General features: G+C 43.3%; 1 protein-coding gene across 1 annotated transcript in view; it reads right to left on the reverse strand.

Annotated features, from left to right (window-relative positions):
* The window catches only part of DNAH6 (dynein axonemal heavy chain 6), a 3,423,448-nt gene that overhangs the window by 264,687 nt on the left and 3,132,889 nt on the right, over nt 1-25,872 (reverse strand). The window contains exon 65 of the mRNA XM_069626424.1: nt 3,405-3,565. Coding sequence (XP_069482525.1) covers nt 3,405-3,565 — 161 coding nt within the window. The remainder of the gene's footprint in view (nt 1-3,404; nt 3,566-25,872) is intronic.

Genomic DNA, 25,872 nt, shown 5'->3' on the forward strand with positions numbered 1-25,872 from the left:
AGGATGCATATGTGACAACCTGTTCCAGAATGAATGGGAGAGCAAAGTGCTAATTGCTCCAACTATTTATTTTGTTTATTACACCTGCTTAAATTGTGTGCAAAGCAGTGCTCATCGGCAGCCTGTTCTTCAAGGACCTCAGTCTACTTGGACCACCTGAACTTCAGCTCCATCTGCAACGTCCTCAAGTGAAGTAACAGTAATGTATGTACATATATCCTATGTAAAGCGCTTTAGATTAAAGCGCTATATAAAAAACGAATTATTATTATTATAAATCTAACCAGATGAACCAGAAAAATACACAGATCAATCAGCCCCAGCAGTCTAAGGAACACCCAGCCTGCAAGCACAATCCATGACTGGAAACTGGCAAATGTTTGCCCGATTGGTTAAAACATATACATTGAAATAAAAGCTGTCATCTCTGTTGTGTCCAGTGCTGTTGCTATATAATTGAGGTGCAGATTTGGCAGTAGAATCAACTTCCATATGGTCTATTATTAAGGTGAAGACAGAACGAGCTCTGGACTCAATGGGCCTCATTACACAGTATGCGGTGGACCAAGGTGCTATTAGCACCTTGGTCCATGCCGGTAAAATACCGGCACCGCCTTGGTGGAAAGGGGAATTACTGCCCTATTCCAAGGTTGGCGGGACGGTAATTCCCCCTTCCCCCATTGCCCGTCCCCATTCCCATTTTTGCCCCATAGGGCATAATGGGAATGGGGAAGGTGCTAATTACGGTACCGCAAATTGCGGTACCGTAATTAGCACCCTGGTCCCTTTGCGGGTTGGTTTTTAACGCCTGCTAAAAAGCAGGCGTTAAAAACCAACCCGCAAAGGGACCTCGTAGTAAGGCGGTAAGGGTTAACGGTCACCGGTACCATTACTGGTGACCGTTAACACTTACCGCCTTCCGTGTAATGAGGCCCAATGACTTGACTAACCATTCCTTGACAAGAATGCACCTCTACATCTGCCTGACGTAAATGGGACACTACAACGGCCATCCTCTTCGTCAAGACTCTGTAGTGTTGATGTCAGTCCGAAGGGGAATAGATTTACTTACCAATGATGGCCTGCAGTAATACAATGCAGGTACCTTTTGTATTCTGGTAAGAATGAGACATAAATGTATGCATCCAGGAGACCCAGAGATACCATTCAGCTTCTCTCTGACGGGGCCCCCTAAAACCTGTAACAAAGTCACTGACTTGAAATGATCTTTTTGCATATGCTTATGAGCTGGTAAATACAAATACACATCTTGGAGATTCAGAGACACCATCCAGTTGCTCTGTGACACGGCCCCCTAAAACCTGTGACAAAGTCACCGTCCTGAAAGTATATTTTTGCATGTACTTGTTTAGGCCTTTCAGATCCAAGATGGGCCTCAATTTACCTGGTTCCCATTTTGAACTAGAAAACATCTGGAGTAGACACTGGGCACCTTTTCGATGGCTGCTTTAAGAACCACCACTTTTTTCAGGAGCAGCGCTGCCTGATAAAGCTACCCTTGCCTCTGCATTGGTGGTTAATCTGATGGTAAAGTCAGAAAAAGAAAACGGTGTCCTCTGTCCACATTCTTCGGCACCACCTGGTCCGTGGTCTCCGCATTCAACTTCCTGTCAAAGTCCCTCAACCTGCATCCAAGCAGTGTATACTGTGTATGCTGCTGTGAGGACACACAGTGGCTTTCCTAGGGTAGGCGCCCTCTGACAGCTGCAGGGTGAGTGACAATTCCAAGACAGTAGCCTGGTGGAACTGGTCCACAATGACGGCTACCAACTCCTTGACTGGGGTCCCCTGAACTCTGCAAGGATGGTTCTCGGTATCATTGGCGCAAAGCAGGCACTGTGACAGGTGCAGCAAGTTCATGCATTTCAGTGGAAATAGATAACATTAAGCATTGGAAGGGCTCCATGTTCAACACCACTCCGAGCATGTTCCGAATTCGGAAAAGGAACTGCAGATCCCCTAGCGGGTAGCACAGTTTATTCTCTGTGCAATGTCTCTTACAGTTGAGGACTTAGGCTACCTTCATGGTGCCATCCAGCACAGTGCGAGAATTATTTTTAAAAGTTCTGACGTCCGAGGCGGGCAGCTGGACTTTTTAAAGCTAAGAAATCAGCAGCTGAGATACTACCCAAGATAACAGTGTCATCTCTGCTTGTACCAAACATTTTGATGGCCATTTCTGCATACATGGGATCCAAAAGAAACCCTCTCTACTCTGAAGGAGGGGCAAAACACTGGCTGCATGCATGAAAGTAATGTGGTAAGAGCCTGAGATAACGTTTTCTAAATATTGCAACTCACAGACAAATGGTCCAGTGAAAAGATTTAAGGAGACCTTAAATGACATGTCCAGAACCATCAAAGATAAACGGAAGAGGAACATTATAGTATAGCATCCTCTCTGGATTGTAAAATGAAGCTAGACGTCTTAGTTTAAGTACTGAGGGTAATTAGCCATTGATTGTCTCTTGATGTTAATATTGAGGGTGGATGTGTTGATATGTTTAAGAATGGTGTACTTAAATCGCCCATAATCTATCCTTCAAACGCACAAATCAGTTTCATTTGCAAGTAAAACCATTGGTACAAATGTAATTAAAACTTACAAAGATGCAAAATCTAAATATGAGCATACATGTGAAAACATTAGAACATGCAAAGACCCACACCTGCTTTATATCTGTCTGGGTCATACACATATCTGTGTATGTAGGGCCTAATATGAAAATTGATTCAGAGACATATGAGATACAATCACCTGCAGTCACTGAGATACACAAGGCTGATTGTGTTTCCTTGGAACATTAATCCCCTCCCACCCTAGAAAGCAAATACAGGGTACTTTAGTCACTGGTGTTTAAATGTCAAATAGAGAATTCTAACATGATGTAATGTGTGTCCGTGTCCATAGCTCCTTGAACTGTTCTATTCAGAACAATACCGTATGTTTAAGAGATTGTTTTCAGTGTTTCGAATAAGCAGCCTTAACGTATTCGGCATTCAATGGATGCAGGCAACAGCCAGCTAGCAAAGCATTATAAAAACAAGTCAACATAAATATCTCATGCGCACAAATTAAGCAAAATAGGGCATTTCGTAATATACTTCCATTGTGAAAAAGCAGAGACAAAAACATTGCAATGGGACTTAATGGCAATGGCTTGTGAGCTGGAGAAATCGAAATGAAAAAGAAAATGTTTGTGAAATGACAATTTACTAAGCACTACACAGTTCTATAGTGAGGGCAACCCAAAGACACCTTGAAATGATCTTCCCTTTGAACAGATGACACTTGTATGGCTTTTTACAAAAGGATTAGGTATGATGGCGAGTAGCTTAATTATAAAATATTTGCAGCATTAATTCAACACAGCAATACATACTTGGCTCTGTAAAGGTTTTTATAAGTTCTTCCATAGGCAACATCCATGAAACCGCTAAGTGACAGTTTTGCAGAAAGATCCAATTTCCACTTTTGATCGCATCTTTAATCATCTTTTCAGCGATGGGCCCCTGGCCTTGCCCCAGGGAAATTGACTGCACCCTGAAACGAGCAATACATATTGTTGCTACTAATGCACTCTACATTCATTTTGTTGATTCTTATTATGTACTGTACATTGTAATGTTAATGGAGTAATCTGAAACTAAAATGTATGTAAGTAAATAAGAAAGGTGATCGGTTATTGCCATGATATAAACTAGAGCATGGAAGAGACGCATTATTAGAGGTTAGAAGATCAATCAAGAGCGGGAGTCATTACAAGGGCAAGCAAAGGAGCCTGTTGCATGAGAGCAGGGAACGAAATACGTCGGTGCAACTGGGATTTCTTTGCTTTTATTGTATTACAAATATTACTAGACAGGCCCAAAAGGACATCGGGAGACTATATATAATTTTGTAAAAGAATACATGCTCATATTTTACTTTTTTACATTGGACATATTGTGAAATTTGTCACAGAAATATAGGATACTTTTCAAATGGCCAAGATGGCGCGAACAATCAACATTTTCCATAGATAGTTATTAACAAAAAATGTTTGCAAAGGCAATATGCATTTGAATAATTCTTTCAGTTTGGAGCACATCAGGAGAACATTTGCTTGGAAGAACCTTGCCACAGAGGACATCGGAGCACTTTGTTGTCCTCTATAGACGTTCCAAATCTGGGAATGGTAATGTAGACAGATGGACTTTGGTGGCTGCAAAGAAACAGAAGACCTACAGTGGAAAGAGATCCGAGACTAGATTGGCATTGCCATGCCCGGAAACAGGGGTGATGAAACACGGATGGCATACACATCACACTGAGTGCGGAATGCCTGAGATGCACCAATGGACATAAAAAGTTTAGCACTTCCTTACAATTGATTTACAGTACCATTATGTGGCATAGTTAAAGGAAACCATTAAAAACGTCAATTATACTGTATAACGATTATCATAATGAAAAATGCCAAATTGTTTTCTGCCAAACATCATTGCTAAGGGTGCGGTTCTGGATGATTCCTCAGCGATTCCACAGCATTAATATTGAAAAACCATAATAGCTCTATTAACAAGATGCCACATGAATACTGTAGCTTCAGCAGCCAACATGATCATATCCGATCACACTATACCTATCTTAAAAGTCTGCCTCTACATCCAAAGGCAACTAAGTGTGTTGTTAGTTTTTAAAGTTTGTTTGTCAGAAAGGGGTGAGCAACTTGCTCTTTTAAGATAGACCCTTTTTTGTTCATGAATCAACAGCTAAAAAAAGCTGGTGTTCAGGATTTGAATGTTCAATATAAATGGAATGGTAATGACAAAAACAGAATCCATAGAGGCACGTATTGATTATGGTTGATTCTGAGTGCCTAGATCCTTTCATTGGATCATTGGGTAGGGTGGAGAGAGGTATGCAGAATTGTAAACACCTTTCGCTTCAAACCTCTGAATATAAATCCCAGCGTTCTCCCAATTTTTAAAGTTAGGGTAGAATATTGGTGTGTTATGAAACCATCTCTTAAATAACAAATGATTTCCCCACAAAGTATCTTCTCGGCACTGATGGGTAAAGCAGTTGGTATGACTCATGCTAGAAGGATTCATGGTTTAAGGTAAAAGATAATATTTAAAACGTTTATGAAAAAAGTCATACAAGCTGTGATACTTATCATAATTTCTGGTAAGATGCACGACCCAATTTCTGGTAAGGAGTTGGCGGCCAGTGGTGGAAAAAAGTGGCCACCATATCTGGAAAGTCTACATTTTGGAATACACATGAAGGTATTAGATGAAGACATAGAACTCTGGAGGGTGTACATTTCTTTATCTTGTTCTGTTGAGGCAGGAGACCTGAATTGTGCAGTGCCCTATATACCATGCAGAACATCATGATCTCGGTGCTGAAGGAAGGCAGAGATATGGCCGGGCAGTGGTATTCTGCATATGCTGTAAACAACAGACATATATGTTGACAGGCCTCAGAAGATACTAATCACACAGTCAAGATGGGAAATTACAAGGGCCATCATAATTTGGAAAAATCAAGAATGGCAAAATCCTATTCAATAGTCTTAAAATAAGGAAACCTATCTGGATCTCAAAAGCAACATCTGGTTCCATGATACATTTTTCATCAAATAGAACACCCAGTATCTTAGCTTTTTTGATCTAGGCATAAAACAAGTTCCAATGTCCAGATGCCAGAATGTATCCCCACCAACAAGACCTCAATTTCTGAGGTGTTCATTTTCAAATACTTTCTCACATCCTGCGGTTTATAGGTCTTACTTAGGCTAAAAAGTTGGCGCTCGCTGTTGTAGAATCTATCGTTATGCACCAAGATTTAAGAATGAAAATGAACTCTGCATCATCAGCATAATTTAAGACCTTTACTCGAAAGGATTTGATCAAGCTAATCAAAGGAGTAATGTAAACTTTGAGGAATAGAGTAGAGTAGAACCCTGAGGGATGCCCTAAGTCGCAGGCTTCACTGCCGGCTTCCAAGAGGGAAGGGTGACATTTTGAAATCTGTTAGACAGGAAGGTCTCCAGGAAGTTAAGGGTTTTCTCTTTTATTCCAAGGTAGCTTAGTTGTGCTAGGAGGATTGAATGGCTGATAGTGTCAAAGGCTGCTAATAAATCTAGTAGAATCAGGGCAGAGTCACAACCTGCATCAACCTTCCAGCTTCATTGGGAGGACTGGATAGCAACTTTGAAGAGTGGCTGCACTTGAAAGGCACACTGTACCTCGACTTGCCTAAATCTAAAATGTCCACATAATTATGGAAAGTTCAGGGTCTAAAAATATCAGCACGTGTTTTTGAAGGTTTAGGAATCATGATCCAAAAAAAAGTGAACCCGGCTGGTTCAGCGAAGCGACATAGCACATCCCGATCCTTGTGGTGACCACAAGACTCAAGATGGTGTGTGCAAGCTCATCGGAGGAACAGAGAGCTGAAGCGCTGCACTGACACACACTTCATATTTGAAGGAAGGTGGTAAGTGGGAAGAATATTGGGGATCTGAGGAAGCAGGTGAAACTTGAAGTGTGGTGAAGAAGTACCGAAATGTGTTGGTTTGGGCATGTCTGAGGCTGCAGTGAAACAAGGTGGTGGATCAGCACGTGTGAAGGTCCGTGAGGCAGAAGTGGCAAACCTCCCTTGAGCTGCCCAAACAGATGGGCAGACTCCACTGTGGGTGGGAGGAGGTCAGACGGCCATTTAAGACACTCAGAGTTGGTTGTCTCCATGACCATCAGTCTGGCTTCAGAGCTGCCAGAAGCACGGAAACGGCTCTCCTGAATATCTGTGAAGACCTACTCTCCAACCTTGACTCTAACTTCCCTTCTGTCCTCATCCTACTCGACCTCTCTTCTGCCTTTGACATGGTCAACCATGCCATCCTGCTCAACCGTCTCCATAATAACTTGGGTATTACCAATTAGGCCCTGCCCTGGTTGACCTCTTTCCTCTCAGATCGACCCTACCAGGTCCAACTTGGGTCCTTCCTTTGCTCCATCTCACTCTCTACTTTTGGTGTTCCCCAGTGGTCTAACCTCTCTCTCCCGCTGTTAAACCAATACCTGGCAGCCCTCGCCCACCGCATTGCCGCTCTCTGCTCCAACTTTCAGTGATATGTGGATGACACTCAGCTCGTTTTCAGGCTTCCCTCTGCCACCTCTCCTCCCTTCCTCATCTCTGACTGTCTGCCATCCAGGAATGGTGTGCCGGCAATGATCTCTGCCTTAATGTCAGTAATACCGAGATTCTCCTCATTGGCACACCCACACCCTCCTTTCCTGTCACACTCTGGCCGGCCTCCCTTGGCCCTCTACCTGCTCCCACCTGCAAGGCGTACAGTAGCTAGAGCTCTCGTTCTCTCTAGGCTAGACTACTGCGCCAGCCTCTTTATAAATCTGCCTGTTTCTACTCTCGGCCCTCTGCAACTCACCCAGAACAGGACTGAGAGACTTGTCCTTGGCCTCAAGCTCTGGGATCGTATCTCTCCAACCTTGAAATCTCTTCATTGGGTGCCAGTGGCTGCAAGGGTTAAATTCAAGAACCTCTGCATTGTACAAAACGCTTTCTGGGGCCTCCGTAAATAAGTTCCCACTCAAGCTCTTCGCTCCTCCACCTCCAACTCCCTCAGGGTCAGTGGCTTCTCCAAAACATGAGTTGGTGGTAGATAACTTTCCTCGGCTGGGGCCACCCTCTGGAACAGTCTCCCTGCCACTCTGATACTTGAGGAGATCCATCTCCGGTTACGGAAGCACCTCAAGACCTTCCTCTTTGCTTCTGGCTTTGCTCTTCCTATCCCCTGCTGATCTGTTCTGCTTTGGCTGAGTGCTCCTGGCTACCCTCTCATTTCGGGCCCAGGTCCCTACGCACCCAGCCACACACCTGCACGGCCTCCTGGCAACCCTTGCACTTGGGTCTGTATCTGTAACCCTACAGTCCCCTTACCTGCACTTATCAGACACCCCTTGTCTGCCCTTTAAACCTCGCACTTGCCACCCTGCTGGCTGCAATTCCAGTTGTTGTTTATACTTTGCTCAGCACTTTCCACATCTCCCCTCTCCCTTGCACTTTCCCTCTTTCTTCTCCCTGCCCTTGCGCGTTCTCAATGTAACTGGGCCTAGTGAGATCGCTGTTTTTGGCCTCCCTTGTTCCCCTCCCTTGCCTCGCCGCGCTCTGAAACAAGTTTCAAGTGTGTATGAGTGCAATACAAATAAAATATCATATCATATCATAGCACAGGTGCTCAATTAGCGCCTGGAATGAGACGCCACCCGAGTGGCATGCAGAGCGACCAATGGGCCACAGCAGTGCTCCTTGTTTTTTGTCAATTTTGTCATATTGAAGCAACCTGCAACACAGAAAATGGTAGTTTAGATCAAAAGCCCTGATATTCTGTCAGAGCGGAGGAAAACCACGCCAGGAAGATGCTGACTTCACGGCAACAACGGCAAAGCAGAAAAGGCTGAGAATATCTTCGGAGAAGCTGGGCAGGATGAAAGAAGGAAACCCAAGGAGCAAAACAGGAGAACATTGATTGATACACAGCAGAAATAGTGATTGGAAGGTTCTATGTTCTTTCATCGGTGGATGTTTTTTCGATAGGGGTTTCTAAACTTTTTTCTGAAAAAACGAATTGAAATTTTTTTTTTTGAGGGTTCCAAACCCCCATGCCCTATTGTTTTGTATGTATTCCCAACCACCCTTACTTCTTATATGAACTTCCCCACACCCCTATATTTTTCCACAAGTTTTTCTGAAAATATAGTTTCGTTTAAAAATAAACATTGAAAAAAGGTCAGTGTATGAAAGAGCGGTATACGGATTGGACTAGGTATGTACTGCAGAGCTCTTGAAATCGACACAAGAGAGCAGAGCAACTTTGGGGAATAAAAAAGATGCTGTAGGCATTGATGTGTCACTGCTGTAGCAAGATTTAAGAAAAGTATCAGAGAATGTAACAGAGAAAGAAGCCAAAGTAGTTGAATTAGTCCAGAATAGGACTGCAAGACCTATTCTTGGCTTCAAACCCAGGGACCACATCTCTCCAGCCCTAAATTTTCTCCACTGGCTCCTATTTGCTGCTAGGATCAAATTCAAGACCCTCTGCATCATCCACAAGGCTTTCAGGGGCCTGGGACCCTGCTACATCCAACTCTCTCTCCCTAAATACATTCAAATCACTGTGAATCAGACTCTTCTCTAAGCAACGAGCGGGGGAAGATGTCTCTTCTCTGGAGGAGCCTCCCTCTGGATGGTCTCTCTGCCCCTCTCAGGCTTGATCCGGATCTGCTTAAGTTCTGGAAGCCCCTAAAGACCCTCCTCTTCTCCTCCTCCTCCACTCTCCCCCTCCCCTGCTAACATCTTCATCTGCCTCATTGACTGGCTGCCTGGTTCCCTCTGCGTACTAAAGGACTATAATCCCCCACCCACTCCCCCACACCCGCCTGCCCAGACCCCCTTTCCTGCACTTACTGGCATTCCCTGAAGCTTGTCCTCTGGCCTCCTCTTATCACTTGCACCTCGCCTCTTCACCTTTTTGCTCACACCTTAGCACTTGTTTTTGTGCAGACCGGCACTTCCGTGTCCCCCGATCCCTCCCTCACACTTTTGTTCTACACTTGCATGATCCGAATGTCATAACACCTTGTAGGACTGTTCTTGTATCTTTGTCCCTTGCTACCCCTTTTTATCTTGTGGTGCCTCGAAACACCATTTGATGTATGGACGCCTTACAAATATCCATTAAATAAATTAGACCAGAGAGTTAACGCCCTTGACACACAGGTAGCCAATTCGCAATCTCAATTGAAGATCCTGGAGAACCGCTCCAAAGATGCTGAAAGAAGGTCCAGCTGCAACACCATTATGATAGTGGTTCCTGTGGAGGAAGAGGAAGGTAGGCGTCTGACAGGGTTCATTGAGACATTTTTACTAAAGGTGATTGGAAAAGAGCATATTTAGCCAGTATAACAAGTTCCTAGTGTACTGGTGTAGCCGCAGCAAGTGGTCATAGCAAAGATCCTCAATTACAGAGACAGAGAGAGAAGCCATACAGAGTCATGCAAGAACCACAGGAAACATTGCTTGGGGAATCATCCCAAATGTCATTATTTCTAGATAACACACAAGAGGTCCACAAATCCCACAATGCCTTCTGGGAAGTGAAGTGCTTGCTTTGGAAAAATCAAGCTAAGTACATGTTTTTATACCCTGCCCAGGTGAAAGTGGTGATTGATAGAAAGTATCCGTTTTATGAAATCCCATAGAATGCAATGAACTGGATGGAACCCAGAGGTTATTTCATGGAGAGAGCAATGCAGGATGAGGAGAAAAACCTGCACGGCAGAGAAAGTACACTTCAGACAAGAAAGTCGAGCAGAACGCTGCAGAATACGGATCAGAATGGGCTACAAATTGGATATGGAGCAGAGAGGAACGGGCACAATGAAATAGTGTCAAGAGGATGGACCACACCACAAGAGATGGTGAAATGAGGACCCCTTTTTTCCTGTGTGATAGTCAATGAAGCGTGAATCCATATCATTGTATACTTAAATTGCTGAATAATGTCCCGAACCAGGCAGAACATTGTAAATAAGGTGGAAAGTTTAATGTGCTTGTTAGCTATCCTACTGAATTTGGATTTTACTAAGATAGAGTTCTGCTTAGGAGCACTAGTTTGATGAAATTAAAAAGAACTTCACCTCCAGAGGAACAAAATATTTGGCACACTATTTACTTCCTATATGGTGGGGAGTAGTACTAAAGGTGGGAAGGTATATTTTGATAAGGGGATAGTAGTTGGTTGACGTGTGACGCCCTCCAGTGTCAACGGGGATGTTGCTGGGGCCCACGTGGGTGGACTTTGTACTCGGAGAATCACTTTTCTTGAATGGTGGGTCTGGAGTTGTTGACGAGTCAGTGTGGGGGATGGGTGGTAGCATAGGCGAAAGGGCAGAAGGGGGATTTTTTATATGATTGGATTCATGGCATTGTCGAAAGCTGTTGGATCTTTGTGATGAAGATGAAAATGAAGCATGGGTGCAGCTAGAATTATATCCTGCAATGTGCAGGGATTGGGCAGCTATATTAAATGTTTTCACATGTATTCTTTTTTCTAAGGAGACAAGCAGCGCACATGACATTCTACAAGAAAATACCTTGCTGCAAAAAGAGTTACAGAAACGTAATAAGAAATGTGGAGGGACAGTGTTTGGCACAAGGTATTGAAAATATGTGAGGAGGTGCTTCTATAAGTGCCAAGCCCCACAGTAGGTGCTGGACGTAATAGTAGATCCTAATGGCTGATATGCGGTTGTAGCGGGACAGCTAAAGGGACTGAAAATATGGTCAATGTATATGCATCCACATAGGAAGATGCTTCCTTTTTCCTGGAGCTGGTGCAGAAGTCTTCTAGGCATATAGATAGGCTGCTATTTTGGGCAGTGGACGTTAACTGTGTGATGGATGTAGACATGGATTGATCCAAACGAGAGTAAATTGCTAGATATTGGCAAAAGCATTATGGGAAGCTTTCCAGCAATTGCAAATGGTAGATATATGGAGATTGCAACATGCTGAAACTAGGGTTTACTAATATTGTTCGGGAAAGCATATATACTAGTCTACTTTTCTGCTACTAAGTGTGAGAAACCTAAGGGTGTTCTCCCAAGTAGACCCCTAGAATCCCTAATTCAGGTGGACAGGAAAAGGCTGGCGCTCTCAGATCCCAACCCTGGGGGTGGACGAGCGAGGGAGGATAACCTGGGTAGGGGAACCGCGGGTTATGCTTGGGGGAATACCCCAGGTGAGACACAGTATCTGCTTCCTTGTGACACCTTTTACCCATCCTGCACTGTAGGATATTTAGGAACACAACCCCCAGCCCTTGCCGACACGGACACTTTCTCACTGACAACTCCCCGTGAGCGACAACAGGACTAGCTCCCTACGCCCCTTACACAACAGTAATATTCCAGATTTTCCTAGACTTAGTTGTGAAAACTACAATCCCCAACATTCCTCCCCTCTATTCTTTTGTAAAGTCACTGAGACAAGGAGGAGAGAGATTGGCAGGATGAAGCTAGATTACCAACAGGGATCCAAAGACACAGAAAACAGACTCTCCCCTTTCTAAAGCCGACTGTTCCATTAATATGGCCAGGCTAACTCAGGCCTCCCTCTTTAATTTCTTGCACCTGACTCCACTTGTCTCTCCCAGGCAGCATAAAAGGCGGAGCAGGAAAGCACACTTTGAGTGAGTCAGGGATTCTGGAAGGTGCTGGAGAGAAGGAGAGAGCCCTAGTTAGCTACAGAAGACCTGTAAGACCTGGAGGAGGGGAAAACCACCCAATCACTGGCCCTGCGTTTTGAGAGGACACTGCAGTGTGGAGGAGGGAGCTGTACTTCCAGAAGGCAAGACCAGGGGCAGCTGGGGTTGCCTGGCAGTACCTACAGCAGGACTCCTCCCCTGGGGCTAGACAGGTGAACCCAGGTCCATGAGGGGCACGATGTAAGACCCTGACCTCATTGAGACATCCCCCTTGTGGCTTCTACAGCTCCCAAGACATTGAATGTTGTTTTGGGGGAGCTGTGAAGTGGGATTGAAATTCTCACAAGTGCATTCTGGGAGTCCAGAAACATACTTTTTGATATTGTGAACTTTGTGAGAAGGGTCCTAGCCTGGCAGAGGAAGACCCCTGTAAACTTTGTGAGAAGGGTCCAAGCCCGGCAGAGGGAGACCTATGTGAGCCTTGTGAGAAGGGTCGGAGCCTGGCAGAGGGAGACCCCTGTGAACTTTGTAGAAGGGTCTGAGCCCGGCAGAGGGAACCCTCTGTGAACTTTCGTGAGAGAAACTGGCACCAGAGATAGAGTGGTCCGGCGCCACATGGGCTCTCTTTTGAAGGTCTCTGGCTGGAGCCCCTCTCCCGAACCAGGAGAAACAACAAGAACCAAGAGGCCTTAGGGGAGGCCGGCATGAGGTGTCAAGGTGGTAATATGATGGTCAAATCAAACCCCTTGTACAGTCAAAAGTCTTTGACACAGAATGGGGGTAGACAAGAACCTGACTGAGGGATGCCTGCGAAATGGGGTGAACCCAACACACCCCAGAACATTGCGGTGAATGAACTGTGCAAAGCTTGACTGAGGGCTTTCGGGGAAGCCTGACTGAGGGCTTAAAGAGAAAGCCTGACTGGTGGCTGAGACCCAGACTAGATAAAGGGAAGAACCTATGGGGTCTAGAATGACTTTTTGTAGAACTGTGAACCATGACAAATGTGAACCCGACGGAGGGATGCCGAAAGAAAGCTAGGGGAAGGGAACCCAACTTTCTGATGAGATTATGACATAGTGTTACTGTGGCAAATGTGAACCCGACTGAGGGATGCCTGCGAAGTAAGCTGAACAGTAATACTCCTGTGAACGTTGTAACGACAAGAGTGAACCTGACTGAGGGATGTGCACAGCAAATGATTGGTCTGAGCCCAACTGAGGGAGGCTATTGTTGAAGAGAAGGATCAGAGCCCATCTGAGGGGGATCTTAGGGTGAACAACATCTCACCCATCATGAAAACTAGCAGAAGGAACTTTGTTTTGTTATTTGTTTGGCATAACAGACCCTCTGAAGCAAGAGAGTTTGCATGAAAAGAGACTTGGGCACAGAAGGCCATGATACAGAGAAAAGGAACTGTAAGCTTGTGCCAGAGAAGCCCAAGACTGTGCTGTGCTCATGAGTCCCGCCTTCTCCTGTGCTAAAAAAGTGGGGAAGGGAGACCCGGCCATAAAATTCGGACTTACATTTTTGAACACTTCTTTGTTTTCTTGTAAACATTATCGCACACTCTTTTGTAGCATAGAGGTAAGGATTGGTAATAGTTTATGTTTTAGTATAGGCCTGGTTTATTTGACTGGACTCCACTAGGGCTGTATTATTATTATTTGATGGTCGTAGCTTTTTCCCCCATCTTAGATTTAGGTTTAGGTTAGGCTTTTCACCCTCGCATTTTTACAGGTTAATAAACATCCTTCAAATGTGATCACTTGTGTCTGTCTTCCTTTGATATCATGCCGTCCTTACATAAATCCAACTTCCATAGATGTGCATGCCTATGTTACCTAGTTATGATGGCTTTAGATCATACTCCCTTTTTTGCGGTGACCTGGAACTATTTATGCCCTAGAATACCCAAATGGCAATTGAGAGGAGAGGCTTTACAAAATATAGGTTTCCAGGTGGCAATAAGGGGAGATATCATTGTTTATTTTGAAACAAATATTAATTTGACTGCAAATGGTAGATAGATTGAGCGGGAAGCCATTTAGGTAATGATGAGAGGGTCTTGCATCTCCAAGGTGATAGGAGTGTGTGGAGTCCTGCAAATCAAATTTTAAAAAACTGAAAGAGAAGAACAAGTTACTTACCAACTGGTAACGTTCTTTCGACTGGATGTTCCTCCAACGTATTCCTCATCTTAGATGTATTCTCCCAGCTTTGGCAGCTTTTGGACATTTTTTCTCGGCAGAGGGCGCCGTGCGTTGATGTCATCGAGTCGAGGTCCCTCGGTGGCCTCCGTCGAGGGTGACATCATCGGGTATACAAGTAGCACGCGCGGTGCCCGTTGACCTCAGTTCTGTTTTTCCCCTCTTGTTCTGTTGTATAGATAGCGCAGGTAGTCAGGTGTCAGCCTTGCGAGAGTTGAAGTGGTAATAACACCAGAAACTTTACAGAGGGGTAGGATGGGAGGACGATGAGGATTACTTTTGAGGAATATCCAGTCGAAAGTATGTTAGCAGTTGGTAAGTAACTTATTCTTCGAATGGATTGTGTCCTCCAATGTATTCCTCATCTTAGATAGACTCCCAAAGCAGTGTAAAGATTTTTGGAGGAGCAAGTAGAATTGTATTTCATATATATATATGTTTTTTTTTTTTTTATATTGTAGAATTTAGTAAATGTGTGCAGCGAAGACCAAGTCGCTGCATCACAAATAGATTTGATGCAAACACCTCTTTGAAGGGCTGTTGAAGAGGCTATGCCTCTGGTTGAATGGGGCCTCAAGCCTTCTGGTGGATCTTTGCCTGCTTATCTGTAGCATTCTGAGATGCAACGCACAATCCAACGTGATAGGGTTTGTTTCAACACCGATTGACCCAACTTCCTTCCAGTGTAGCCAATGAAAAGTTGATTGTCCACTCTAAGCTTGGAGAGCCTAGAAATGTAAAAGCTTAGAGCTCTTCTCGGGTCTAGCCTGTGCAATCTTTCCTCCTCCTTGCTGGGATGAGGAGGAGGATAGAACGCGTGCAGAATGATCTTCTGATTCAAATGGAAATCAGACAAACATTAGTTAAAAATGAGGGTTTAATCCTCAATACAACCCTGTCCTTGCGGAACACAGTATAGGGTGGCCCAGAAGACAGTGCCTGCAACTCGCTCACTCTTCGTGCAGATGTTAAAGCAACCAGGAGAACGGTTTTCAACGTAAGTAATCTTAATGGGCATGTGTGCAAAGGTTCAAAAGGGGCACACATCAAAAACTTTAGAACCAGATTAAGGTCCCAAACTGGGACTTGGAAAGAAGAAGGAGTGACCACATTGGTGAGTCCCTTTAAGAATTGTATTATCAAAGGAATTTTAAAGTAGGAACATTCTTCCGAGGAGCACTTGAAAATGGAAAGCGCTGCAAGATAACCTTTAATGGCCCCAACATTGAGACCTCTATGTGCCAGTGATAAGAGTAAAGATAACACCTCTGGGATAGAACACAGAAAATGATCAACATTCTTTTCCCTGCACCAGTTGCATAACTTCCTCCAACGGCAACAGTACAAAGATTTTGTTGCTGGCAACACTAATTAGCACAATCGAAATGAGAGTTGCTATTCGTGCTATGGCTGGGAGAAAGCACCAGGGATATACCTGAAGAGTACAATAGCATGTATCATGACCTGCTACCTTTAAACTACTGAGGGTCTTATAAATAGACCCTCTGAATGTAAACATACCCACACTCTATGGGTGAAGCCACTATTATAGTCTTTTTATAACCTGCGAACATCCCTTTAGTATACAAATCACATAGATTGCTACCACCTCTGAATGTCGAGGCCCAACTACTTAGAAAAACTATCATTAAGACTATAACCGTGTATGCAGACACTGGTGCATGGGGACCAGTGTAGGTTTATGCCAGGACAAAACAACCGCAGGAGAGTCACACATGTGATACAAGATATCAAGGATAGTGATGATGAGCATACCACAGCAACATTAGATGCTAAAAAAGTCTTTGAATTGGTGGGATGGAAATTTTTGTTTTGATATCCAAACACAGAAAAACAAGGACCAATGGCCGAAATCACAGCTATATCCAGCAAATAACAATCAACAATGAAAAGAGAAGATGAGGAGTGCAAATGTGAATTAGGTTTATTCAAATAATAATAATAGTAATAATGCCTAACTTTTCCTATTGCTTGAGGGGTTTCCCATCCTATATAAATAACTAAAGGTGCTTGTCAGTCATCAGGAAGTCCCAAGTGAAAAGTATCCTCTGTCCAAAACGACTCCTACCTGACCCTACTAATATGGTAACTTAATTTAGATTGGGAGAACCTCTCCCCTGCTCTTGTATTCTGGTATGTCAATGTCTCTTATTCCCTCGATAGTTCACTGCTTGGAGATAACTTCAAATAGTCTCTTTCCACCCTTTTGACCAGATCTTGGAGTTCCTTTACAATGTATTTAAGCTTAGTCTCCTTTCTTGTGGTTAGTATTCCACAAAACTTGGTACCATTCCTTATTACTCTTTGATTCGGGTGTAAATATTCGTTTAACTGTAGTGATTCTAGAATTCTCCTTAAGGTTTTAACTATCTCCTTTTCCTGGGGTAGTTATCTCTTGGAACCAGGATGTCCCCTTTCCACTTTAAGGCTTCTATCTGTAATGTCTTGGATATTTCACTGGGACAAGTTTCTCTTTGTGCCCACTCCTCGATAACTTTTTTTTGGGTCTTATTTGTTATCCCCGGATTACATTAACACAGTTCCACTTTCATGGCTCTGATTTTGGTACTTCGTCAAGTTCACTGGAAAGAGTTTCTCTTGTTCGATAATGATGCCCTGGTGGCCTCCCGGTACCCACTTTCTTCCTGTTACCTCTGTGTTTGGAAGGGGATGCTTTCATGCTTACCCTTTGCTCGGGTTCTCCTCTCGGTCATGGTCTCTCATGCTTCACCTCCTTGTTGGTATCTCACACTCAATCTGCTTTCTCGTGGCAACTACATAAGATTGTGTGTCACAGGGTGCCTCTCAGACTCCCGTACTGGGTGGATTCGGCATCGCTAGATGGGTGATCTGCCCACCACAGATTTGTTGTGGTCATACCAGCACCTGTGCACTGTTTAGTTTCTCGTCCTGTACCCAGTTCCTGGACATGCCAGACTGCTCATGCCTCACTATCCTGCTCAGTACTACTTTGAAAGTTGATGGGCTTAGCAGGTTTCTCTGGTTCCGCCTTGTGAGGGGTCAGAAATGCGAGAAAGACACAACAATAAAGTTTTCTCAAATGTTGCCATTTATTCAAAGTAAAAAGGAGTTTGGATAAATGGCTTACTTTCCCTAACTTATTTATTTGTATTTATTTTATTTGTATAGCGCACCAAGCCCACGGGCATCTGGGACTTAATAGATAGATCCCGCCATGGCAAACTAAATCTAACGAAACTTGACCTAATGTCCACAATATTTCTGAGTCTCAAACTAATACATATAACAAAATTTCACAAGGCATATATGGCGAAAGTTTAGTGTAGTATCTTGTGTTGGGACGTAGCTGCTCTGCATCAAGTGCACTGATGCAGGCAGTAGAATGTATGAGGTAAGCATGGAACCCTGCTGGTTCAGTATTCCATGAATGGCAGTTACGATTCAGGATGGGAGATTGCATGAAGCAAGATGTATACCTTATAGCTCCTACTCCCTCTTCATAACTGTACCCTGAAACTAATAAAGCCTACTTCCATTTGTACCTGCCTGTCTCCTGACTGGTCCCTGCCTACATTAAAGAACCCCATTATGCTACAAGTGGCGACGAGGATGCTCTTTTCCTGAGATGGCAGGTGGCAGTTGGCAGTTCAGTGGTGAGATGGCACCCACTGGTTTAGCAGAAAATGAGAAAAGTGTCCAGTTGTTAAATGAATAAAAGTGTGTGAATATAAGTATATTAGAGGTAATGATTAAATGTTTATGCACATGTAGTAGTGCCATTGTCATGACAGCATGAGTTATGTTGACAGGGTGGTAGCGCGCTCTTGGTCAACTTTCGGTATGTTAGTCTGTGAATCAGTATGGGTTAGTGTTGAGTTTCAATTGAATGAATAAGAAGCCCAAGTGAGTTATGGAAGAATTTTGTGATGATATATATGGGCAATGGTTATGAGCCGGATTATGGGTAGGTGCCGGCTAAGTGGTAAGTTGTTATTGTGCAGCGCATGTTGTTGCGTTTGGTATAATATAGAGTATTTAAAAATATTTTGCGCATACGTACGTGGATGCATTCATTTTAATTTGGAAGATCTGACACATGTCGGGTAGTTTGGCCAACTTTCTGTTATGGTGTGTTCTTTTCACGTGCTGTGTCTCTGCAGTTACGCTGTTTTTATTGTGATCTTTGTGTTGTTGGTTACCTTTCTTATATTTCCTACTTTTCAATGTTTTCTTCCGGGTAGTTAGTGAGCGAATGTTAGAATGGTTGTCTAAGTGTTATGCCATGCTATTGACAGGTTTCTATGGTTGTGATGAGTGGTGGTCTTGGTGAGGACAGATGATGTATGTTAGTGTGTATTTGATTGTTAGTAAGTTGTGGTAGATGAAGTTTAGTGCTGCGGGTGTGGCAGGCCCGAGTCTCCGTGTGGCAGGCGGAGTGGAAGGAGTGTATGTCTGACGTAAGAGCTGCGAAGGTGATGGAATGTGGTTTGATGTTGGTTAGTGCTTGCAGGTGGCAGATGTGAGACTCAGGTGTGGCAGGTCTGAGTAAATGGTGGATTAGTGTATTATGATTGTTGGGGAATGTTAGTTACGTGGAATGTTAGTTACGCCGTGATGGTTTTGAGTGTAGCAGTTGTGTCGGGTTGGTTTGTGGTGGATGTGATGCGTTGTGGAGAGAGCCTGCTCTTTTGTTATGGTTGTGTGTGCTTGTTGAAAGGAAAGGGATGTGTAGTATCTTGTGTTGGGACGTAGCTGCTCTGCATCAAGTGCACTGATGCAGGCAGTAGAATGTATGAGGTAAGCATGGAACCCTGCTGGTTCAGTATTCCATGAATGGCAGTTACGATTCAGGATGGGAGATTGCATGAAGCAAGATGTATACCTTATAGCTCCTACTCCCTCTTCATAACTGTACCCTGAAACTAATAAAGCCTACTTCCATTTGTACCTGCCTGTCTCCTGACTGGTCCCTGCCTACATTAAAGAACCCCATTATGCTACATTTAGTTCAACAAAACAGTCTTGTAAATTCAAACTCCTAACAAACTTGCTATGAATTCAGGGTGCATGTGCACTAAATTACCCTCTAATGTAATAGATAATTGGTTAGCTGCAATCCTAGTTGATGTAGATGTTACCCCAAACCTATCAAATTAATTTGAACACAATTCCTTTCAACTATAATAATTGCGCTTTGCCATTGAATAAATATACTGAATTTGAATTTCTAATATTATAAGGTGGTAATCAAAATGGTACACTTTACAGTTTGTAATCAAGTGTTTCATGAGGGAGGCATGTTTAATAGAGTGGGCATCCCGAGTGAATTTCTCTTTACAGTGAATGCCAAGATAATAAAACTGGTTCACTCTAGAGACCGCAATCACTTCATGCCATACTGTAGGGAATTGATGGTTTAGTTTTTTTCCCACAACACATAATTACTGCCGACTTGTTTGAGTTCACTTGCAAATCCAGATCTCCCATTCAAGAAGTACATTTATTGACCAAGACCTGCAAGGCTCTCTGTGTTCGCGCAGTGAGATCCGTGTCATCAGCGTATATCAGGGCTGGAATTGAAATCCCTCCAATCCTTGGGACATCTGCTTTAAACTCATCCAGCTTTTCTAGTAAGATGTTGATATACAGGGAAAACAACAGGAGCACCAGAAAGCACCCTTGCCTGACACCCGTGCCAATAGTAAACCATGGGGTGCATTGGCTCCTGCTACCTGGTTTGATACATGCCTCATTTTTACTATGTATAATCTTTGGAATATTCAAAATAGTAGGCGGGCAGTTATAGGACCTGACCATTTTCCATCATTTACTGCAATTGACTTTATCAAAGACTGTGCTCAGGTCCATAAAAGTGAGGAAATTGGGTTATTTTTTAATGAACAAGGAGTGATCAATTATCTGATAGAGGTACCCAGTTTAGGCCTCAATCCTAGTTGAATAGGTTACAGAATAGCCTGGTCAGTTACCCAATCCTTCAATTTGTTGAGGAGACATTTCCCAAACAATGTGATGCTAGTGTTCAGCAGGGATATCAGCTGATATGATTGAGGACTCTTTCTACATCCCTTTTTAGAAATAGGGACGATGATGGCTATTGTCCATTCTTTTGGTGTTATTTTGGATTCCAATATGGCATTAAACAGGATCATCAGGATCCGGCACCAGACATCAATGTTATCTTGATAATACTCAACTCGTACCCCATCTGAACCTGGGGCTCTGTTACATTTTGCAGCCTTGATCACTTTGATCACTTCATTATACGTGAATCTAACTTCAACATTAAGGGACTGATTCACAAAGAGTTTTCCTATGGGATTGCACCATTATAAAATGCTTCTGTGAATCAGGTCCTATAGGTTTCCTCTTGGGCCATATCTGTTGCGAAAACAGACCAAGAATCCTCCTCCCCTATCCAGGCTTTATAAACATTGCTAAAGTCCTCTACCCATCTTATGTCTGGAATAGTAGGCTCCAGCACAGACAACTACTCTTTGTAGATCGGACCACTATTTACTGCTTTCCAAAAACTTTTAGAATCTTTGCCTTTACTCGCTGTCTCCAATTTAACCAAACCTGGCAATCCAGGGTTATTTTCTGTTTTCTAACCTGACATTTAAAATGTACCCTGGCCCAAACAATCTCTCCCTCTTTGGTGGTCTCTTTCTTTTTTAGTAGGTGTATCAGTTGGTTCTTTGACACCCTGCAATCCTTGTTGAACCAACCAACCTTGGTATCTTTCCTTTTCTGATTTGGCTGCATGTTCATGGAGCTGTCTTGAATGGTCCCTATTAGCCTCATAAAAATCTGTACAGTCACTGCTGGATTGTTATGAGGATTTAGTAATTTCCAAAAACATACCATGTTTTCCCTCATGATCCTTTGCCCGTGTATTAGTTTGGTAGATTCTTTCCATCTAAGTTGTTTCGTAGTATTTCCCCGACAGGAAATCTCTGTCAGATGTTCAAATGTATTCCCCATTGCTTTCAAACCTCCCCACTTCTAAACCAAGACCTGGGCATAATGATCAGTGTGCAGATCTAAATAAATTTAGAAATTCTTAACCATACTCCACATATTGGATCAAACTTAACCTCCTTGAAAACCATGAAGTAATTGGCACAAGGTTAAAGGTTTCATGGTTAAAGTGAGTCTGTCGCTTTTGTATTAATACTGAATGCACTGAAAAATTGGAGCATCTTTTCATCATGTGTTCAAATCTTCTTCCTCTGTATTTTAATAACTTTATGCATGACTTGAATGTTATTTCTTAAACTAACTTTGGTCACATATTTTAGCTCGTAAGCAAGTATCTTTATCAATTGCCACCATTAGATCAACAAATGAAATGTTTCTAACTGATCTGTGATTATATTTTATCGGAAATACTTTTAGAATCGTTGTATACAGTTAAGTAACTTAACTTGCATGTTATTTTATTGATAATGGTTTAGGGCTAAATGTTAGACAGATTGTCTTTGTTTGTATTTGTCTTTTATTATTATCAATTTTGATGTTTCTTTTTTTTAATAAAATTGATGTGTAAGGCTTATTTACCAACCCAAAATACATCCAAAATAATTATGCCGTGCAGGCAGGGGCAAGAAAAGTTGATACTCATTTTAAACATGAATGCCTATAGAAGGGACAGGCACTGGGGCCCTTTTAACCCCAAACCTCAGCCTCTGGGGCAGGACAAGCACTGGTGAAACCCTGGTAGGACTCGCAACGGAGGCTATGAGGGTTCTCCATCCCCTCTTGACAGGGTCTGATCGCTAAACCTGTCACATTGGCCACACTGGAATGTGTGCAGGATTACATAGCAAATGGAGAAAACTCTCACTTCCCATTGGGCAGCGTACGTCGAGAAGAAGACTTGCCTCAGATTACCCCAACATGGGCAACTAAATCGTTCACATATTTGGCGATACAAATGCATCATGAAATGGAAGACCACTTTTTAAAGATAACTTGTAAGAGTAACAGAAGGCAATACGGGAAAATACCATTTTGGACAGGTAGCCCGGGTTTTATGCTAGGCCCATTAGCCTTCTGCAAAATATTAGTTTTGAGAAAATTACTATGTGTTTAAGGCAGTAGTATTCAAAATTGTTTATACTAATCGCCCCCCCCCCCCCTTGAGTAAACATATGGTCTGTGGCCCCTCCTCCACAGAGGGTGTCCAGGAGGGCCTGAGGCTCTTTAAAAAAGGATTAAGGTGACTGATGTTGAAAGAAAATATAAGCAGTAGAAAGTCTGCTTATATTTTATATTAAAAACAGCTATCTTAATCCCTTTTTAAAAGAGACCCACCCCCCTGCACATGCTTTGGGCCCCTTTAGGTGGGCCAGTCCCCTATTTTGAATACCACTAGTTTACGGGAATTTTAACAAGGGTTTCAACTGCTACCTTTACGGGTGTAGAAAACATGATTACAGCTTTAATTTGCGAGCAAGGGAGTCATAGAGTAAAAATACAAACACAATATTAAGAATAGTTGAAAGGAGGGGCCTAATTTGAGACATTTTTATGCATTGCAACTACAATTTATACTACAATGGCTGAAGATATTATTGAAAAGCAATTACTGGGTAGGTTAAAGTGAGACACAGTGCTGGCAAGTGATGATAGTAAAAAGGTAATGAGAAGAACGGGATGCTGTATTTAATGCAGTTGGGCAGCAAGGTGTGGGCTGCAGTTCTTAAAAAAAAAGATCAGTCATTAGCCTCTGCTAGAAATTAGGTCCCAAATCACTTTGTTAGCGCTATGAGGGAAGCAAATCTCAGACCATGGAAAAATCATTGGTGCATACTGGCAGAGAACTTATTTGGAAATGGGAAATTCTGCTTGTTCACCGAAATGAGGGAATCACATGACGTTTGGCAAGTGGCTTCTTGCAGTTTGTGAGGCTGATCAAGGGAGCCTAGGAATGCTGTATAGGATTTATGATAGACCCAGCAGGATCTGCCACACTGGAAACCATTCTAGATTCTGGATTGAGCTAACATGAGGTATGGAGTGTACATAAAACGTTGAAGCCAGATGACGAATCCCATCATCTGAAACATAAGGGAAATGGGAAGAAGACAGGGAAAAGAAACTACTGAGTGGTGGAGGGTGTGCAATGAAGTGACTATAGTATCCCAAACTCACCGTTGAAACAAACCCAAATAAATGTCTGCTACCTTCTTGCATCGCAGGTGTTTGCCATGGAGATGCACTGTATCCAAGTTGACTTCGCGACGCTGCGTTCCACTGCAGCGCAACATGCTTTGTGGAGCGATCAGCTGATTGCACCGGCAGACCGCCACAACAGATCCCGCCTACCTCTCCTGCATAAAACCCTTCCTGTTACAACTAACGCTGCTTCTGATTGAAGTAGTACGAGTCACCTTCGTGTGTACCTGTATATCCCATGACCTGATTACAGCTCAGATTCCTGACCTCTGCCTACCTAGCGGACTATCCCTTGTCTCCTGATTTTGTATCTCTCTGCGGTCCCCTTGCGGACTTGAGCCTGCTTATCGGATTTCCTTGCAGCCTACTGATTTTGTATTAAGCTACCTGCTCCATTCCAGACTTTGACTGCTTCACGGTCGGTCTCAATCTCTCCTCTCGTTTGATTGAGCCTCCAGTTCGGTACAGCATCAACGCCTCTCTATTATGCTACTATACTTCACACATCTATATTCCTGGACTCATACTTGGAGTTACAAATTGAACTGCAGGATTTCATACAACACACCCGATACCATTAGAATTTTGTGAACGCTCGGGCAGGTAAATCGAGTGCACCAGCCCGCGACTAGTACGACTGTTGTGCTGTTCGGGTAGAGTTCACTAGTAAAAACTCCCTCCTTCACTCGTTTTCTCTACTACAGATTGTCTTTTCAATGATACCATATTTATTGGCTAGCCTTCCTGAGTTCCAGTAAGAGCCTTGAGTGTCCTGACTTAAAGCATATGGTCTATTCTATATCACCATATTCCTTTTTTAACATGGTTTTCTGCTATCGTTAGAACAGGGTACTGAAGAGTCTTCCTTCACCTTAAAGTCCAAGCGATAAATCAACAGGTAGTTTTACAACTAGTAGGATTAGTTTTCCTTTTTTATTGATAAATTGTATAACCTGATAATTTCTTTGCCTTGCAGCCTGTCAATGTGGCAGTGTGTTCTCCCAGCTCTTTCAGTTGATCTGCTTCTCCGTTCTGTTGTTTCCTTGAAGCAGAGGGGTGTATCAAGGGAAAGCTCTCCCTCTGTGAGGAGACCTGCATTAAAGAATAACCCAGGTTATTCAAGCAATCAGTATGATTTTGGACTGCCTGGTGTTCAGCAAAGTCACCATCTCTGCATACCTGACTCAGAGTCGGTGAGTACTAACACTCAGCTGTCAAAGAGATGGGGCAAGCTTCTATCATTTAATGTGGACATGCCCTAATATCAGTAGATTTTGGAATGAGGTCACTGAGCTACTAGGTAAAGCGATAAATAGTGATAATTTTCTTGTGCCCGAAGTATGCCTATTGGCGTTGTTAGGTAGTGTGAGAAACCTAGGGGTGGTCTCGGGAGGATAGTTCAGCGGCAACGTGCTCTCCTTGGAAGCAAGACGACACGGAGCAAAACAGGTTTCGATCCCCGGGTCAGCGCTTAGAAACTCTGGGTATTAAGCACGTTATACAAAACCTATCATATAATACTCCCCTAGGATCCTCTATGCAGGTGCCAGGGAAATGCCATTGTATTTGGATCTGGCCCTTCTGGGTGGATAAGCGAGGGAGGATCACCTGGATAAAGGGTCTTCTGGGATTGGAGGTGGTATGCCCTTAAGTGAGGCACAGTATTCCACATCCTCCTTTCAGAAAGGAATCCCTATCCCAGAAGTGGTTATGGGATATTGTTCATCTTGATCCCTTGTGTCTGAGAAGGGTAGGAGATATTATCACCCCAGACATGTTAAACAGAGGAGGAGAAAGAATGGGGGGGATGAGGTATCTTCGGACAGAACACAGTATCCTACTGGTCCTTGGGACCAACAGCCTAACTCTTCCCTGACCTTCTTAGGTCACTGTAAGGCATTTCCCCTTCATTCCCCTCTTGGGATGCATAACAGTATTGAGAAAGGGAAGGAGCAACTGAGAGTTATGAAGATTACACCCATTCCCCATTCAAATACTGAGACGAGGAAGAGGCAACTGGGAGTAATAGACAACAATTACTCTCTCCACTTTGGTACTGGGACGACGAAGATGCATGGAGGTGTAGTCAGGTGTCCACCAATTACAGCATAATAAAAGAACCACATACTCAAAAAGTAGAGCAAATACTAGGCAAGAAG

The sequence above is a fragment of the Ambystoma mexicanum genome, chromosome 6p, assembly GCF_040938575.1.
Source record: "Ambystoma mexicanum isolate Mex_15411 chromosome 6p, UKY_AmexF1_1, whole genome shotgun sequence".
NCBI classification, from domain to species: Eukaryota; Metazoa; Chordata; class Amphibia; order Caudata; family Ambystomatidae; genus Ambystoma; species Ambystoma mexicanum.